The sequence below is a fragment of the Narcine bancroftii genome, chromosome 1, assembly GCF_036971445.1.
Source record: "Narcine bancroftii isolate sNarBan1 chromosome 1, sNarBan1.hap1, whole genome shotgun sequence".
In the NCBI taxonomy this organism is placed as follows: Eukaryota; Metazoa; Chordata; class Chondrichthyes; order Torpediniformes; family Narcinidae; genus Narcine; species Narcine bancroftii.
The window spans coordinates 370,513,748-370,534,197 of record NC_091469.1 but is presented as its reverse complement, the minus strand read 5'-3'; the positions used below and the strand labels follow the sequence as shown (position 1 = coordinate 370,534,197).

The 20,450-nt window shown below is 39.7% G+C and overlaps 1 protein-coding gene across 16 annotated transcripts in view; it reads right to left on the bottom strand.

Moving 5' to 3' along the window:
- The window catches only part of kcnh8 (potassium voltage-gated channel, subfamily H (eag-related), member 8), a 340,322-nt gene that overhangs the window by 198,313 nt on the left and 121,559 nt on the right, over positions 1 to 20,450 (bottom strand). For 15 of the 16 annotated variants that reach the window (XM_069913166.1, XM_069913145.1, XM_069913147.1 and 12 more), the window contains 2 exons: positions 19,148 to 19,388; positions 12,740 to 12,897 (listed from right to left, as the gene is read on the bottom strand). In XM_069913166.1, the coding sequence (XP_069769267.1) occupies positions 12,740 to 12,897; positions 19,148 to 19,388 (399 nt within the window). The remainder of the gene's footprint in view (positions 1 to 12,739; positions 12,898 to 19,147; positions 19,389 to 20,450) is intronic. The other variant, XM_069913171.1, reaches the window with a different exon arrangement.

Sequence of the window (20,450 nt, the reverse complement as noted above, 5' to 3'; positions counted from 1 at the left end):
GATCTCTGACAGTTGATGATTTTTGTTATCTAAATAAAACAGTGTGAAAAGGTTGAATTTATTGTTAAGTCAGATGAAACAGAAATTTCCTTGTATTTTTTTTCAATTTAATATGATGTATTCACTGCTGAAGGTGAGAGACAAGCTCCAAATTGTTGAATTCTTTGTGAAGCATCTCTTCAGTCCAGAGGCATCATCTTAGACTTCTGATTACCTCTAACTTTCATTCTTCCTCCAGGTCCTTCCTGGATCTCTCCATCCCCGGCACATTACATTGTCTCAAAAATGTAAGCAGAAGGGATAGCAGCTCAGTTACAAAATGGTCAATACAAAGTTTTGGATTCAATACTGAGTTCAATCATTCCCAATAACAGTTTTACTGTTTCCATCTCCACCTCTTTCAAATCCAGTCTTTTCTCTGATTGGATCAATTTAATGAAATTTAATTTAATTCGACTCAGTCCTAGAGATTCCCATTTTTTACCCTTTTTTCCCCAACTTTCTTCTGCCCTCATAAAATTTGTTTTGTCGCCCACCTTCCCCAGAGTAGATGACCCAAAATATTCACCCTCTTTCCCTTTCCCCTGGAACAAATGCTGTCTGACCTGTGGAGTTCTTCCAACATTTGACTTTCATTCCAGATTAATAGCATTCACTCTAATTAACTTTTGAACACATTTAATACTTTGGTGTGTCCTCAGTCTTTTGGTGAAGTTTTTTTCTATGACAGGCTAAACGAATTAACCTCTTACACTTTATAGATCATCCAGACAAATGTAGGGATTGGAAATTCACAGTTAAAACTCTCTGTTGATTATTTCAGGCAGGATGAAAACTTCATCCACTCCACTAAACCGTAATAGAACAAGATTCAAACTACTGCTAGGTTGGACATACTATAGGAATAGGGATTATAGTTTAACAAGGCAACCAGCTAAAGCAAGCCTGCTCTATTTTAATTTAATTTTTAATTCAGAAATACACAATAGTAACTGACCCTTCCATTCCACAAGCCTGTGCTACCTAAATACACCCATGTGACCAATTAACTGACGATCCCCATACGTCTTTCAACCAGTGGAAACCCACAAGACGTGTGGAGAAATAGAAACTCCTAACACACTGTGGTGGATTTGAATCTGGACTGCTGGTGCCATAATAGTGTAGTGCTAGCCATGATGCTAACCATACTAGGAATAAGGGTATGATGGCAATATTATGGTACCTGCTGGCCTTGGCCAGAAGTGAAATGATGGGTAAGAAAAAAAAAGACCCAAAAACCTAAAGCCGAAGAAGCTCAAAAGTTGCCAAGGTGGTCGACAGAAAGTCCACAAGGGAGTGGTGAAGAAGGTGCCGCCACGATGTCAGAGCAGACTCGAGTCGGCACCCAATGTGCAAAAGATGCTGGAAACAATGGAGACATTGAGTGGATGGTTTTCTAAAGTGGAAAATGTGCTGAGAGCGATGGGAGACAAAATATCAGTGATGGTGATGGCAATTGAAAACCTGATGACTCAGGTGGGCCAGGTCAAAAATGACCTGACAACGGCTCATGAAAAAGTGAAAGCCCTGGAACAACATGCAAAGACAAGGAAACAGGACAAACAACTGCTGCTGGATAAACATGATCATATAGAAAATTTCAGCAGAAGGAGCAATTTCCAAATCGTCGGGCTAAAAGAAGGGGCTAAAAAGAAAGGCCCAATGAGTTTCTTTGAAGAATGGATCCCACAAGTGTTGGAAACGGAAACATTCAAGGAAACCTTGCTTGTGGAATGAGCCCACTGGACCCTTGGCCCTAGAAGACCAGACAATTAAAGACCACGACTACTACTGGTAAGATTTCTTGGCTGCTGGAATTGGGAGGCAACATTAAGAGCAGCAATCAATTATGCCAGGGAACATAATGGCCCAGTTGAGTTGAAGGGTGGAAAAGTACTGTTTCTTCAAGACCTTAATGTGAACTTGATTAAACAAAGAAAGGAATTTGATGGTGTTAAGCAACAATTGCAAACACAGAACATAATATACTTGATGCTATACCTAGTGACATTGAGAATTTGTATGTCGGAGGGACCCTAAAGATTCTGTATAGCTCCAAAGGAAGTAGAGAGATATTTACAAGGACTATAAGGGGGACCTCAGAATTTCCTGCGTTCATAACTATATTGCCGGCTTTTGGTGGCCACAGGCTTCCAGCCAGGGGTGAGGTTTGCGAAAAGCGCTGGCAGAGCAACTTGGAAGGTGGAAAGACTACAGGTGAGGTCCCAGGGCGTGTGGCTCGGGCTGCCGCTCTCAGGAGGCTTCCGGGGTGGAGTGGTTACAGACAGAGAGTGGAGCGTGAGGCCCCCCCCAAAGTGCAGGGAAACGGTTTGAAACTGGCACTGAAAATCCAGTCCCAGCAGTGCAGGGGCGCACAATTGGAGAAAGACTAATAGTTTGAAGTCTGTGAATCTGATGCCCTGGACTTTCAGGGTGACCACGCAGTACCCCTTTACCCCAGTCGAGTGTGATCTGGTCGTGAATGAAATTCTCTGTGTAGTGGAGAGAATAGCCAGTCCGCAACGGTGGGCCAGGTCTGGGCGGATAAAACTGCAAGTTGACCCTGAGTCAAATAAGCAATTGGTATAGTGTCCATGCACTTTAATCAGTTCCATAGCTTTTGTGAGGGGTTGGGGGAAGTCCTGGTTGAGGGTAACTGATGCAGAGGCTTCTAATGGGGACAGTGGAGTCCTGCGTGATGACGTCACGCAATGTGTGCGTGACGATGTCACGCAAACAGTTGGGCTTGAAGAGACAGCGTCGAGGAGTTGGTGTTGCTGCCTGTAGCCTGCTGGGGGTATCGCCCAGCCAAAGGTAAGTGTTGGGGGTCCCTGCTTGCTGTCGGCGGTGGGGCGGTCAGTTAGGCGGTCGGCGGCAGCGTGTCCATGGTCGGCAGCGTCGCGTCCCCGGTCGGCAGCATCGGTGAGTACTGGGTCAGTAGCGTCAGTCATGGCATCGGTGGGTACCGGGTCTGTAGTGTCGGTCACAGTGGCATGTCCCCGGTCAGCAGCATCGTTTGTAGTTATGGGTACCTCATCATTTGCCTTGGTGGCGGCGGGTCCCCAGTCAGTAGCGGCAGCAGGTCCCCGGTCGGCAGCGGCGGCGGGTCCCTGGTCGGCAGCAGTGGTGGGTCATCGGTCGGTGGCGGCAGCAGGTCCCTGGTCAGCAGCAGCAGCGGCAGCCATTGAGGTCGGAACTGGGGCCTGGTCAGAGATTGCTTCGTGAGGTAGGGTGAGCGTCATTGCGGCAAGGGTGGGTTGTACCTTCTGCACTCTGCGTCTGCTCCGTGATGTCAGGCAATGCCGCACGGTGGAGTCCTCAGTCTCATTGACGAGAGCTCTGAGGAAGAAGTGTTTGAAATCTAAAGTGGCAATTGGGCTTCTCACGAGGCACTGTGTTTGACGGTGGCCATTTTGGAGTGATAGACTACAGCAAAGTGGCCATTTTTAAGGCACTTCTGGCACCTGGCTTTTCTCACCGGGCACTGGGACCTGCTCTTCTTGTTCCTCCCGCAGAAATAACACTTTGGGGTTGTATCGGGTAGCGTAGTGGCAGTAGTAGGGTAAGAGGGAGGGCATCCTACTCACATCAGAGTGTGGGGTCCAGCCCCAAGAGTAATGTCCATACTTAAGACCGCAGCCTCCATCGTCTCTGCGATCCGGATCACGTCCTCTAGGCTTTCTCCCCCGTGCTCTAGCAGGCGCTGCCTCACCTCATTCGATCGAACCCCAGCCACATAGGCATCTTGAATTAGATCATCTGTGGTCTCTGCAGCAGTTCTGTCTGTGCAAACACTGTCCCTCCCCATTACCCTTAGTACCTGAATATAAGCTCTACAGGACTTACCGGGCTGTTGCCTCCTTGTAGCAAGTTTGTACCGAGCATAGACCCTATTCACCGGTCACTCTTAGAGCCCTTTCAGCTCCTTCATGGCTGCGTCGTCAGTGGTCCGCATCCTGGACACTCTGGTAGACTTTCGGGGACACCATAGTCATCAACATTAGTAGTCGATGGCTATCCTCTATCACGGCAGGGCCAGAGAGCTTCAAAGCATCTCACCGAGTGCTTAAAGTCATTCGAGGCTGAAGCTGACTGTGGGTCGATGTTGAGGCATTTCAGCCGTAGCATATTGTCCAACCCTTCAAAACTTTTTAGTTAATAAAATTGTAGAGTGCGTCAAAAGATCCAAAGACTTGTTGATCCAAACCAAGGCTTTTTATTAACTAAAAGTAGGTTGACTAGTCCAGAATGACCTGGTCTGGCTAGGAGCAATCCTTTAAGGCCTGTGAGTAGGTGTGGCTACACACTCAGCCAATCACAGTCATCCTACACTTCTTTTTCTTTGGCTTGGCTTCGCGGACGAAGATTTATGGAGGGGGTAAAAAGTCCACGTCAGCTGCAGGCTCGTTTGTGGCTGACCAGTCCAATGCAGGACAGGCAGACACGATTGCAGCGGTTGCAAGGGAAAATTGGTTGGTTGGGGTTGGGTGTTGGGTTTTTCCTCCTTTGCCTTTTGTCAGTGAGGTAGGCTCTGCGGTCTTCTTGAAAGGAGGCTGCTGCCCGCCAAACTGTGAGGCGCCAAGATGCACGGTTTGAGGCGTTATCAGCCCACTGGCGGTGGTCAATGTGGCAGGCACCAAGAGATTTCTTTAGGCAGTCCTTGTACCTTTTCTTTGGTGCACCTCTGTCACGGTGGCCAGTGGAGAGCTCGCCATATACACATTGGTGATAGAATCTGTACTATCACACTACATAACTCAAAATCTGAAATATCTAAAGTATGATTTAGAGGTAGCATTGAAATAGGAACCTTTTTACATTCTACCTGGTCATGTGCAAAGGAAGAGCATTCTGGCATGATATCGCTGAAACACTGATAAGAGTAACATAGGTGACCTTTCCATGCAACCCAGAGTTGTACCTTTTGGGTAATCTTATGGATGTGAGCTGCAAACTGACAAAATTTCAAATTTGCTTTGTTAAAGTAGCTCTGGCTGTAGCTTTGAAGTATACAGAAATTATTTGGATTACTTGCTCCTTGATGGACCGTGAAGATACATAGTTGTATATCCTTGGGGAAAATTACATTTAACTTAAAGAATAAATATGAGACATTTATTAAGATATGGCAACTGTCATATAGGGGTCCACCTATAAATGTGACCCTTCAATGTATATAACGATGTGATATTCCCTGAAAAAGAATTTTGAAAAATGAGAGCTATGACAATATGTGATGTTATACTTTTGTATTTGTGGATGGCGGAGGGAAGAGGAGGGGTGGGAATTTTTTGTAAACATTTAATACATTTGATGTGTATAAAAGTTTAAAGATTGTATGAATATATTTGTGGATGATAAAAAAATAAAAAAGGTATGGACATAAAGCAATAAGACTTTCCAAGAGCCTTGATATAATATTTAAATGGCACAGTAACTCACTACTGCAGCTCATCCTTGGAAACAATACCTTTTGAGCTTCTTGTGTAAGTTTAGTGACTGAAAGCATCTATTATATTAAATTTAGATTCTTGCACAGACTTGGAGTTGCCTTGAAAGCGTCAGGCAAGAACACTAAAGAAGTATAATCCATAATTAAATTGATTTCCCAGCACAGACAGAAACATGGTTTTTGAAAACTACCAACAAATATACTATGTTGCTAAATTAAACAATTATTGAAGCCATCATTTTATAGTCAGAGTGGTGACTGACATAGGCTAGACTACATATGGAGCCTGAAAACCTGATGTTTGCAGTAATGAATTTAGAAATTGTTAATAAAGGGGTGGCATTTTGCTACTTGGAATCCAGCCAGATTTCATTAACTTGCTGTCATTGAATTTTTACATATGCAAGGCCGTCCAAATTTAATCAAAGGGAATACCAAATAACAAGACTAAGGGTGTTGTTACAGTAGTCTAAGTTGAAAGTGATTTTAATAGGAATTATGAATGTAAAGATCTTGAGGTTAAAAGCACAGATTTTCTGATCTTTCAGTTTCAATACACATTTTTCTAAGATTTAACTGATAACAACCATTGAACATTACAGCACAGAAGCAGGTCTTTTGGTCCATCTGCTCCTTGCCAAACTATTTTTTTCATCTAGACTAGTGGTTTTCAACCTTTTTCTTTCCACTCACATACCACTTTAAGTAACCCCTATGCCATAAGTGCTCTGAGGGATTGCTTAAGGTGATATGTGAGTGGGAAGGGAAGGTTGAGAATCGCTGCTCTCGACCCAATTGTTACGGAAATATTTTGCTTGAGGAAAAATTGTCCTTGGCCCATTTCCTTTGGAGTTATGAAACCTTACACATAACAAGTCAATTAAGTACGATTAAAACAGTGGTTTTCAAACTTTTTCTTTCCATCCACATACCACCTTAAGCAATCCCTTACTAATCACAGAGCACCTATGGCATAGGGATTACTTAAAGTAGTATGTGAATGGAAAGAAAAAGGTTGAGAACCAATGATCTAGACCCATGGACCTGTGTGCTGATACAACCACTACACACTGGCCACACTCCAACTGGCCTTCTGCAGGAGGCAACCACTACACCTGCAAGTAGGCAACCTGGGAGGCTGGCCCAACCTGCCTGCTATCAATCATCAGCCCAATAAAGACTCAAGATGGACCCCTTTGGGAGTCTGTCAGGCACGTGGAGCTAGGAATGTACAAAAACCTTGTGTGTGTACAGGTTTAAGCTGATTAAAGCCTGTTGTACAGTCTACAAACTTTGAGTCTGAATTCTTCGCACAGCAGTGCTCACAACCTGCACCGCGAACCATAGCCCTCCATACCACTCCTAGCCATGTGTCTATTCACATTTCTCTTCAAATTTGAAATCAAACCTACATAAACCATTTCCACTGGCAGTTCATTCCACACTCTTGCCACTCTCTGTGTGAAAATGTTCTCTCTAATATTCCTCTAAAACATTTCAAATTTCAACCTTAAACCATGTCTTCTAGTTCTCATCTGAAGAAAACTCAATGGAAAAATTCTGCTTGCTTTCACCTTACCTATACCCCTCATAATTTTGCATTCTTCTTTCAAATCTCCCCTCATACTCTGACACTCCAAGGAATAGAGTCCTAAACTATTCAATCTTTGCCTAAAACTCAGCTCTTCAAGTCCTGGAAACAGCCTTGTAACATTTCTCTGATATATTTCCTGTAGGAGGGTAATCAGACCTGCACACATTACTTCAAATTTGGCCACACCAATGTCTTATACATTTTCAATATAACATTCCAACTGCTGTACTCAGTACTTTGGTTTATGTAGGCCAACGTGTGAAAAGCTTTCCTTACGATCCCATCTATCTGTGATGCCACTTTCAAGGATTATCAGGAAGAGCAGTTTAAAAACCAGAGGGAGAGGTAGGCACTCATTTAAATCATGTCATGACTGCAAGAGCGGGCTGTGAACAAGAGGAGGAGCAGTTAAAAAGTTGGAGAGGTAGTTGCTTGTTGAAATTTCCCCATTGGCCAATTATCTGTAGCCAATAAAAAGAAGGAAGCTTAAGTGGAATGGTGCAGAAATAACAAGGTTGTTATTATGGGAGACTTCAACTTCAACTATTGGCTGGCATCACCTTACTTCAAGAGAGATAAATAGGAGAAAATTTGTCAGGTGTGTCTAAGAAGGATTTCTGAAGGAGTATGTGGACCAACCATTTAGAGGAGAGGCCATACTGGATCAAGTACTGGGCAATGAACCTGGTCAGGTGGGGGAGCATTTCAGTGATAGTAACCACTACTCCCTGACATTTGGCATAGCTATGGTCAAGGATAAAAGCAGACAAAATGGTATAGTATTTAATGGGGAAGGGTTAATTATGATGGGATGAAGCAGGAATATGGGAAAGTACATTGGGAACAAATGTTCTCAAGAGAGGGCACATAAATAATATAGAGGATGTTTCTGGACCACTTGCACAGGATTCTGGATAGGTCTGTTCCACTGAGACAAGGAAAAGGGAACCACGGTTGACAATAGTAGATAAGAGGAAGAAGGAAGCATACATTAGGTTTAGGAACTAAAAGACAGGAAGGGAATTTGAGAATTATATGGTAGCCAAGGAAGGACAGAAGAGCTGGCAGGGGGCAGGAGAAGGCATTGGCAAGCAGTATTAATAAAACCCCTAAGGTGTTCTATGCTTATATAAATAACAGAAAAATGATGAGATTGAAGGTAGGGCTGCTTAAGGATAAAGGAAACAATGTGTCTGGAGGCAGAGGAGGTTGGGGAGGTCCTAAATGAATACTTTGCTTCAAGATTTACCAGGGAAAATGATCTTGGTCAAGGTGAGGTCAAGCTTATGTGCTGGACTATGTTGAAATTAAAAAATGTAATAGGGAGCATCCTGGGAATTAGAGACGAGTGAGTCTTATATCAGTGGGAAATTATTGGAGAGGACTCTTAAGGACAGGATTTACAAGCATTGGGATAGATAGCTTGGCTTTGTGAGGGGAAAGTTGTGACTCACAAGGATAATTGAGTATTTTGTGGAGGTAACAGAAGAAATTGATGAAGATAGGGCAGTACATACGGTGAATATTGATTTGAGTCAGGCATTTGACAAGGTCCCTCATGAGAGACTTGTACAGAAAGTCATGGAGCATAGGATCTATGGAAACTTTGCTGTGCAGATTCAGAATGGGCTTGCCAGTAGAAAGCAGAGAGTATAGAGTTTGAAATGTATTCTGCCTGGAGGTCAGTGACTAGCGGAGTTCCGCAGCGATTTGTTCTGTGCCCCCCTGATTTTTACAAATGACCTGGATGAAGAAGTTGAGGGATTAGTCAGTAAGTTTGTGGATGATGCAAAGGTTGGAGGTGTTGTGAATAGTGTTGAGAGCCATCGTAGATTGCAACAGGATATAGACAGGATGCAGAGTTGGGTGCAATAGTGGCAGATGGAGTTCAATCTAGTTAAGTGTGAGGTGATGTATTTTGTAAGGTCAAACTTGAAGACAGAGAACGTGGTTAATGGTAGGATACTTAATAGTGTGGAAGAACAGAAGGACCTTAGGGCCCAAATTTATAGATATCTCAAAAGTTGCTGCACAGGTTGATAGAGTGGGATTTGAACCCCAGTTCTGATCACTGGTGCTGTAAAGGTGTTGCATTGACCGCTATGCCAACAATGCCATCTGTTTAAGAGACTCTTAAGGACATGGTGGAAGAAACATGGTGGGCTATGAGGTGAGTGGGTGTGTTTTATTTTTGGTACATATATACTGGTCTGCATAACATTGTGGGCCGAAGGGCCAGTACTGTTCTGTAATGTATTTCTATCTTCTATGTATTTGTAGATCCCCCTGATCTACCACACTGCACAATGCCTGACCATTTACTGTGCAAGTCCTATTCTAGTTTGTCCTTCCAAAGTGCAAAACCTCAGACTTCTCCACATTAATTGCTATCTGCCATTTTGCTGCCCATTTTTTTTCAGTTGGTCGAGATCCTGCTGCAACCTTTAAAAGTCTTCCTAACTAGTCACCTCCAATCTTCATGTCATCTGCAAATTTGTTGATCGAATTTATTACATTACCTTCCAGATCATTGATATAAATGATAAACAATAAAGAACCCAGCACTGATCCCTGAAGCACACCCATATTCAAAGGCCTCCAGTCAGAAAGGCAATCTTCTCCACCAAAGCCACTGTCAAATCCAATTTACTGCCTCATGCTAAATATCGAGGGACTGAACCTTCTTGATCAGCCTCCCATGGAGGACCTTGTCAAAAGGTGTACTAAAGTTTATCTACTGCCTTTTCTTTATCAACTTTCCTGATAACCTTTTTGAAAAACTCTATTAGATTGGATAAACATGACCCAGATTTTTTTGTTGGCACCTAATACTACGGATCATGTAATATTATACATAATTTTTTCTGCCTGCCATAAGGCAGACAAAGAGTTGGCATTAGTATCACCTGGTGCCCTAACGATACGAGAGAAAGAGAGGAAGAATCCTTCAGTGTCCGTGGGTTCATTCCCAGCAGTCTTGCCGATTTTGCAGCCACACACACATTGCCCCATTATTTTTCATCTAACTTGTATTCCTCTCTCCCTCACACAGATCTCCTTAAACTTCCAAATTGCACCTCAATGAGCAAGTTTGTTGAAAGCTAATAAATATTAAATGATTTTTGAAGATGACAATGTGCAAGAGAAAAACGAAGATATTCAGTAATAGGAATGATATATTTGGGTTAGGGTTAATAAAGCTTTCCTCAGCCATTTTATAGAATCCTATACTCATCTCCCATTGCAAGCATATGGAGTGGTTCCTTTGGTTTTCTGTTCATTTTGGTCAAAATTCAGGTTTAGTTCCATAGCTCAGTTCCATCAAAAAGCAGGCTGGGCTGTTTTCCTCTGTCATTTATCCATTTTATAATTAATGAAACTGCCTAGTTGACAAGGTATAAATAAAGAATTACATTTAAAATTCTTCTTTATTGCCCTCAGCTTTGGGTTACTGCTGCAAAATTAATCTGGTTGCAGGGATTTTATTGAGAGGTTCCTGGCCAACTCCATCACAGTGTGGTATGGTTGCTGCAGAGAAATGGATCAGAGGTCAATCCACAGGACCATAAGAATGGCAGAGAGGATCACTGGAATGTCCCTCCTTGCCTCCTTCAATGTCTGAAGAGAGGGCAAAAAATTATTGAGTACTCCTTCCACCCCAAACACAGCAACTTTCAGCTGCTCCAGTTGGGAAAGAGATACAGAGTATTAGAGCAAGGACTACCTGGGTGAGGAACAGCTTCTTTCCATGGGAAGTGAGGATGCTAAACAACCAAAGGAACTGCTCACACTAACCATCCGAGACTCTCATATTCATGAAAAAATATTAATTTCTTTGTACATATGAACACTTGTCCTGCATATTATTTGTCTGCATGTTTTGCACCATGACCAGAGTCCTGTTTCATTGGGTTGTACTCGTAATCAGATGACAATGAACTTGACTTGAAAGAGGCAGTTCAGAAGAACTAATAACAGCAAAAAGGAACTTGAATCTGATAATACGAAATCTCAAGGACATCCAATATATGGATGATACCCCAATAAACTGATGGAAAAGTACTGGCTAGAAGACCTTTATGTCAGAGGGGTATAAAAATGCTTGGAATTCTCCATTCATTGGAGCTTCATCCTGGTGACCAGGGCTCGAAACAAAGGAATCAGAGAAGAAATAGACTGAACTCTGGATGTGATTGGCCATCATGTTGAATTTCCTTCTTTGCCTAGTTACAAGGCTGAATCCAAACTAAATGTAGGACAGTGATCATTCTTGATTGCACAAGGAGGTACTTTAGCTTAGGGAATATTGAATTGGTGGTGTGATTTTAAAAGGGGATGTTCAAATAATTTTAATGGAAGGTAATAATATCTTCACATTCAATGACAAGGAACAGATTGTTCTCAAAGCTGTTAGTTGATCCATTGAAAAAAGAACATTATTACTTTTTATTCTGAAATAGACATTAAATGAATGGGAAAATTAAGCACTTCTCATTCTTTACATTTGTAATAAATCACAAACATATGATTAGGCCATCTATAAAGCACAAATCGGAAGCATAATTGAATACTTTCCATTTGTTTGGATGAGTGCAATATGAACAACTCTCAAGAAATTCAACACCATCCAGAGCAAAATAGCTTGCTTGATTGACACCTCTTTAATCTCCTTAAACATTAATTCCCTCTATCATAGGTGCACAGTGGCTTCAGCCTGTATCAGCTATACTGTACCATAGCTACTCCATTTGGATACACTAACACCACTTCCCAAATGCATCACCTCATCATCAGGCAAAGTAAGGCAGCAAGTCATGGGAACACCATCACCTTCAGGTTGCCCTTCCAAGTCATATGGTCATTTCTTTCATCATATTTGTGTATTAATCCTGCAACTTAATTTGCATCAGCACTGTGGGAGTATTTCCACTGAAAAACAGCGGTGATCTTAACAGCAGGTTCACCACTCTCAAGGGTACTTCGGGATGGTCAATGAATGCTGTCTGAGATATCCAGGCTCCAAAATGAATAAAGAAAGTGTAAATACTCTGTGCCACATGGTGAATTAAAGTAGGTCCTCACTTTTGCCTACTGGTATCTCCACCATTTCCTGTTGTAAAAGGTCTAAATTTAATCATGTTCAATTGATGGCCCAGAATTTTTTTTTGATTTTTTCCTGGAATTAAGGATTAAAAAAGTAATGTTCCTGATTATGAAGAGATTTAAACTTGCTTAAAAGTACATGCAAGAAACCCTACTGGAAGAAGAGCTTCAAAATGGGATGAGCACCTCCTTATATTCTATTCTTCACATTCTTCAATCATCACCCATTTCACTTTAAGGATATGATATTACTTGCTAGCAGCAACTTTGATTTTAAGAATCAATGGAATAAAATCAAAGAAAACAAAATATTTTGCGAACTTATTGTGAAACAATGTTTCAAATCCATTGTCAGATTACCACAGCATAGATTATGCTTAACAAAATCTCCAACAAAAGAAAAAAATATTTTTAGACTTTTCGTATATCTGAGCTCAAGATACAAGACTTCAGAAGAACCACTGACTACACTGAAATCTAGAATCAGGCAGAAACTCATTCACACAACAATTACTAAAAGAAATTGAAACTTAAAAATGAGCACTTACCACATTGACGTTGAAAGCATAGAGAAGATCAAAAGGAAGCGCAGCTACTAAATCGATGATAAACCACGTTGTCACGTAATGGATACAAATAGATCGAGCTTCAAATATAACTTGACCAGATTTGCTGACGTATGTTGTTCGAAAATTCAAAACAATATCTGAATGCAATAGAACAATTTAAAATGTAGTTAGTCCTACTATAGATTATTCTATTTGACCTACATGAAAATGAAATAGACATTTATGTAACTTTTTCTTACCATCTCTGTAAACGAGGATTATGTTACTTCCATATAAAAATTCAGAATCATTTATTGGTTTGAAGTGGATGTTCAGCTCAACTGAAATTAGCTAACAATTTGCATACTCATAGCTGAACAGTGTAATCTTAAAACTAATTGGTGTAGGAATAATTTGATGGTATTTATGGAATATCGCAGAGGTAAAAAACCCTGATGCTGTGAACAAATTTTGTGGACTGAGTTGTAGTGGAGAGCTAACAGAGTGAACACATGAGACCAACGGTTGGTGGGCTCATCTTCACTCGAAAGTTTATTTTTCTTTTGCGCGCTGCCCTTTAAGGCCACCGGATGTCCGCCCCTATGCCAGAAGCTGCGTGCATGTGACACCACCACGCAGTCCGTGCATATGCGGGCCTGGAGTCTCCGCTGGAGGAGATGAATGTGCGGCATCACGTTTGATGCAGCTGCTCCGCTGACGCGTGTGTGACACAAGTAGCCGGTTCGCCTGTCCATCAATTATGTGCACCGCTACAGGGTAATCAATATCATGAAATGGCCATCAGAGGAGAAGCAATGTGACTTGCCAAGAAAAGGTGGTCCTCTCGTATACTTAATTATTTTAAACTTTTGAGCCAGAATTTGTTCTTGGCTGATGAAAACACATTTTGAAAGTAGAATGCAATTAGAGTCCTCTTGAATGAAGATGAGTTCTACCCTATTTAGTTCTCCAGTGTATTTCTCATGTGGAAAACAAATGTTAAATACAGTTATTACTGTTTGCGATCTTCCAATTTATGTGACTTTTGCCATTGATAGCTCTAAAAGTAGGGCTTTTAATGGAAAATCAGAATGATTGGACATCTTTTTCATTCATTACTATTTTATAAAGGTAGATGTGTTTCTTTAAAAGATGTGCTTCCTATTTGTTTAAACACAATGATAATTATTAAATTGATTTCCTGTAAATAGCCATTGAAAATTATATGGTCTCCTTTGGGTAGTAAAGACAATAATAATCAAATATATTCTCCTGAAACATCAATCTGATAATATAACACTCTCTGCTCCATGCAAATAAGGAGTCTGAGGAATTTTACAAAATTAGCATAGACTTCACATATGCTGTTGTTTTAACATTTATGTTGGCATCCAAAAAGACTTCAGGCTTTTGTCCCTAAATTGCCACACCCAATTTTTGTAAAGCTGATGTTAAAAGAGGTTGGCTGCCCAGAGGGATTCCATGTGAAAAATAAATGCACTAAACTTTAGCGTGATTATACCCCTTACGAGCACACTGCCCAAAGGATGTGTTTCTTCCACTACATTCCTAAACCACTGTATGCATATATTTATCTGTTTGGGCACAGACACTGGCCGACTGTACCTATGACCGCTCCCACAGGCTCCTGAATAAAGGTGACTGTTCCACAGCCCCCTCCCCAGTGCAGGACAGTCGAGCAGCACGGACATGCCTTTGTTCTATAGCAAATAAATGTTTGCTTAACTTCAATCTTTTGGAGTCATTGGCAATGCATCACTAACCAAATTAAACCTTCCCAGTTAGCCTAATTTTTCACCATTTTCTCATTGAGCCTGCCACAATAATTATAAACAATGTCTGCAAAGATTTATTCCTCTCTTTTATTGCTCCAGGCCCTAACCAGTTTTTTTTTAAAACCTACTACTGTAAGAACTGCAGTTATTGGAAATGTAAAATAAAAACAGGAAATGCAGGAAATACTTAGGAGGTCAGATAGAATCTATAACAAAAGAAAGATGGTTAATATTTCAGGCCAAATGATCTTTCTGGTTTGCTAAATATCTTGAATATTCCCTGTTTATACCTTCCATTGCAACATATTATAATATTTTTTGACATTTAATCACTTTTGCTTCATCTCCTTAAATATTTTTTTTCCGTTTCCTTGTTTCCATGGCTGATCATGCAACTTATTTCAGTTCTGATAAATGATCGTAAATACAGTACACACAATTAACCTTGTTTCCCCAATATACATGCTGAATCTGCTTCAGTTAAGCAGAGACAGTGTATTGGAAGAAATTAAGCCACGGTTCATCTATGGGCAGCAATAGCTACCATAGCAGTTAATGCAATGCTCTTAGAGTGCCAGTGACCTAGGTTCTAATCTGGTGCTGTCTATAAGGAGTTTGTATGTACTCCCAGTTCTGTGTGATTTTTCTCAGTGCTCCAGTTTCCACCCACCTTTCAAAAATGTATGGGAGTTATAGGTTTCTTAGTGCATTTGAGGCACATGGGCTTGGGGGCTGGAAGGGCCCGTTACCGTGCTATGTGTCGACATTAAAAAATTTAAAAGAAAAGCCACTGAGTAATGAAAATATTGTTTGAGATGAGTAGGGAAGATAAAGTACCTGTAAACAATTTATTATGATTGCTTTAGCAGCAGGAAAAAAATGCATAGCGACAACTTTGAAAATGGAAACATCTTTGAAAATACATCGCTGGTACATAGAAATAGATCGCTGTATTCCATTAGAAAAAAATTATAAATTAAGAGATAATTTTGAACAATTAAAAAAAATCTGGGAACTATATATAAATTTCATTGGTGATCGCTAGACTCAAATCTCCAACTCTTAAAGAGATAGTATAACGTATATTACTGAATATAATATATATTATTTAAATAAATTGGATAATAACCAGATGACACCCCCTTTTTATTTGGGTTTAATTTTTGGGGGAGGAGAGGAAGGAGGGATGAGGAGAAAATGGAAAATGTCACTATTATATATGAATTTATATATGTAAAGCATATAGTTTTGAATTATTGTGACTTAATAAAATAAAAAAAAAAGTACCTGTAATCTAAATTAGGGGTATAAAAGATAAGAGGCCATAGAGGATGGTATACATGTGGAACAAGCTGCAAGGGAAAGTCATAGGGGTGAGTACAATTGCAATGGTCAAAAGGTATTTAGATATGCATATGAACAGGAATGGCGAGAGGGATATGAGCTAAACTAAAGCAAATGGGACTAGTTTAGATAAACAACTTAGTCAACATGAACAAGTTGGGTTAAAGCACCTGCTTTCATGCTGCGAAACTCTGATTCAATTGACTTTAAGTGAAAGGAAGGAGCCGTATTTGCGATCTGAAGGACTTTTAAAAAAAAAAAATTTAAACACAGTGGTTGATAGCTAAAACTCACTGGTGTAGGAGACAATGCAATTAGATGAAATTCACAATATCAGAGGGACATTTAGACAGATACTAAAGTAGGCAAAGCATTGAAAGATATGTTCCTAATATGTTCCTAAAGAGAATTAGGGCACAAGTGCTCCTTTACTTACAATAGCTCAACTTACAATTTTTCCAAAGATATTATGGTGGTGTTGGTGTGACTGGCATTATTGGTAATCGTGCAACAGCTGATGGATTCTTTGGCTGGCACTATATTTTATGATAAAAAAATTGTTTACTTCAGTGTGGAATAAAAGGTATTCAACATTTAAATATAAAATAAGTTTTGTTTTAGATAAATTTGCAGCTGTCGGCTATGGTAAGTGTGCAAGCAAAATAAGCAGAACCAAATTGAACCACTAACCAAGGTATGGAATTTAATTTTTATAATCTATCTAAATGTGGAAATATTTAGATCTGTTTGCAAAGTAACTAAAAAGTGATATAATGCTATGTGAAGTTAAGAACTTCATAAGGCAATGTGGGTTTTCAACACAAGTCGCTAAAGGGTGTCTTCAGTTCATTTGGAGACCAGTGTTAGGTAAGCAAACTTGACCCAAGAACTGTGGCACCATTAAAAAACTCATTTAAAAAAATCTCCTATTAAGACATAGGCTGCTTAAAATAAAATCATCCAATAATATTAAATAGTCTAATGCTTTACTGGAACATAAAAGATTTAATAAAGGTTCATGATATTCTTTCATTGGCATCAAACATTAATTTCCAATATTCAAAACTATAAAGTGACTCCATTATGTTGATGATGCGCTATCAATAACTCCAAAGACTGGAAGTTACCTGACTGATAGCCTTTAATTACCATAAACAGAAGGCACGTCTCAAGTTGCTGACCCGAGACCCGAGCTTGTTCTGGGGGAGGGGTTATCATGTTGCCACCTTTATTAGGGAAATTAAGGGGGAGGAGCTACAGTTATAATCAGCAAGGGGCTGACCAGCCATACACATACACACGGTATTAACAGTGGTTCCATCACAGCTGGTAAGAGATATCTAACTGACAGCCCTGTTATTCACTGAGTGATTTACAAAATCCCAGGCCATTTCAAATACTGACGCCTATGCTTTTATAAAAGTAGCTAAATGTTATATTCACTTTTACTAAAAGCAATTTACATAAATATTTTTGAAGTTATGGTTCAGAGGTACATGATAAAAATACAAATTAGTGCTTACCCACTGAAAAATATTCCCTCTTTTGTTTTTTTTACAACAGTTAGTCACCCAATACTTTCACTAATGACAATATTTTTGATTGCATCAGAATTCAGTTTTCATTCATATAAATGTTAGAATTTATCTAATGCAGTGATTTTCAAACTTTTTCTTTTCACTCATATATAACCTGAAGTAATCTTAATGCCATCGGTGCTCTGTGATTAGTAAGGGATTACTTAAGGTGGTATGTGAGTGGGAAGGGAAGCTTGAGAACCACTGCTCTAGACCCAACTGTTACTGAAATATTTTGCTTGAGAAAAATTGTAATTGGCCCATTTCCTTTGGAGTGATGAAACCGTGCACATAATGAGTCAATTAAGTACAATTAAAACAGTGGTTTTCAAACTTTTTCTTTCCACTTTACATAATCCCTTACGAATCACAGACTACCTATGGCATAGGGAATACTTAAGGTGAATTATGATTGGAAAGAAAATGTTTGAAAACTACTGATTTAATGGGACGTAATCTCTCCTCTCATTTGGTCATCTTGATAATCTGATTCATATAATAAATCTTGGACTTGTGCAACTTAAACCAAAACCCAATTTACATAATAACCAGATCCAACATTTGACTAGCTCAGTTGTCTTTTGACTCAGACCCTTGAAAAACTATTTTGCAAAAATTGGAATTGTTTCAATTACCAATGCTGGAACTATTCTCACATCGAAGAGGCATAGTTGTTGCATAAATATATTTTCATGAAGAGTCATGTTAAAGTTCCATGCTGTATGGCCCCTTGAATTTATGACTATGATATTTGAAAACCAAACACTTTATAGAGCACTTGGAATGATCCTAAACTTCTGGTTGCATGGTACATTCATTTGTGCAGTATTTTTCTACATTGTAAAGACCAAGCACAGATAATATGACTGATTTTCAGACTACTTGTTCACTGTCCTCAAAGACCACTCCAAAGTATGTCATTTCAGTTCTCCATCCCATTCCCACATGACCTGTCTGTTCTTTGCCTTCTCCATTGCCAAGGTAAGGGGTAAAGCCAACTAGAGGAACAATAACTCCAAATCCACTGGGTATTCTACAGCACAATGAAAAAGACAATGAATTCTCCAATTTTAGTTAACCCATGCCTCCTGTGACCCCTCCCACCCACCTCTTTTGTTTCCTTCTGATCTGTCTCTGGTCATGCAAATTTTGTCCTCTTCCCATTCCTCCACCCTCCTCAACTCCACATTTCTAGTTTTTTGTCCTCCACCCCTCCTGCTTTACGATATGTTCCTGCTTACCACCATCCATCAGCTGTCAACAACTTCACGCTCTCCTTCCCCACTCTCCACTCGCAGTCCTGATGCAGAGGCTCAACCTCAAACAGACAATTCCTATCCTTCCACAGATGATGCTTAATCTGCTGAGTTCCTCCAGCTGTTTGCTTACTGTCACTCTAACCACTACATTGACTCATTTGGTCTCACCCTATATGATATTCTCTTTATTCTACCGATCCCTTTTCTCTCTTTCTCTGTAACTGCAAACTTAATTGTTTTCTCTCTTCCAAGTTCTGACTTCTTCTTTTTCCATCTTTTTCCACAGATGCTATTTGACTTTCTGAGTATTTCCAACATTTTCTATTTTGTATTTCAGATGTTGAGCATCTGCAGTGTTTTCATTTATTTTTATTGTACGGATTCCAACTAAACAAAATAAGTTGGAGACCAGCAAGAGAAATGAATGCTTACCTATGATGAATAGGATTTCCACTGCAATATCACTAACCGTGGTGCTTCTTGCAGAAGGCAAGTTATCATTTCCAATAAAGCAGACATTATATGGTACAGTCACAGCAACATAAAATGTTGCTAATAATATTAGCCAGTCCCACAATGCTTTAGAAGTGCTGTAATGCAAAAGGATGAATTTTGATTTTTTGGCATCTGCAACCTTGTACTCGGGTAGAGCTGGTTTGTTTCTAAAAACATTCTGTAGAGGAATAAGATAGTAACATATGTTAAATATAAAAATTCAGACTGTCCACTACATAATATATTATTCAATGAATATAAACTATTTCGATATTCTGTATATATAATGATGATCATGTATGAATTTATCATGTTGTAAAACAGAACAAAATATTTCTAACAGCAAAAAAAATTCAATTGTGTCCATCAAACCAAAGATAACAGTGTTTCAAAATACAGCTTACAGCAATTGGGATGCCAACATTACCAATTATTTATTTTTAAAATGTCATCAATTTACTTCAAAGAGTCATGAGCTGGAAATGAATGATAATGTTGCATACTAGGCGTAAAAAGTATTGAATTTCACCCATGAAGGTCGTACTTGTCACTTCAAGTTTTATAAATACCATCTTGCTTGGTAATTAGGACCAGCATGATGGTGTTGGATCGCCAGTATGCTACATTGGGTAAAATTTGGATCAGAATTTTTTACATCTGTGCCTTGATGTCAACAACGTCCTACTGGGAGTGCACGCATCGATAACATTTGTTGTGGTTTATACATAGGGACAAGGTAGTTACGTCATTGAAACAACTGAGTACCTCCTTAGCCAAATGTCATTTGCTTCACCTTTGTAGGTGAGAGGAAAAACACAAATGCAGCTTCCAAATTTCTGCTCTAACCAGTCAGAGACTACAAAATTTAGTGGAATGGATTTCATAAATGTCATATTCTTTACTGCTTGGTTGGCCTCTTCTTGCAATGTAATAAATTCAATTAAAGTGACCAGAGAAAAATCACTGTAACCTTGAGAGATGTAGTACTGTTGTGAAGAGGTAAACTGGACATGTGATGTTAATCTTCTGAAAGAACAGGTATGAAACTTAAGCAAAGCTGACTCCTCTACAAGTAATCTCAGGGTTAACATCAAGGTAGTATGCAGAACTGTGATCCAACAAAAATAATAGTTAGAGCAGCTCAAATTAGAAAAAACTAATTTGCTAACTCAATTTATAAATTGCTAGGTATATACATTCAAAATTAATTAAATGTTTCTGGCGGTGATTCAGCTATTAA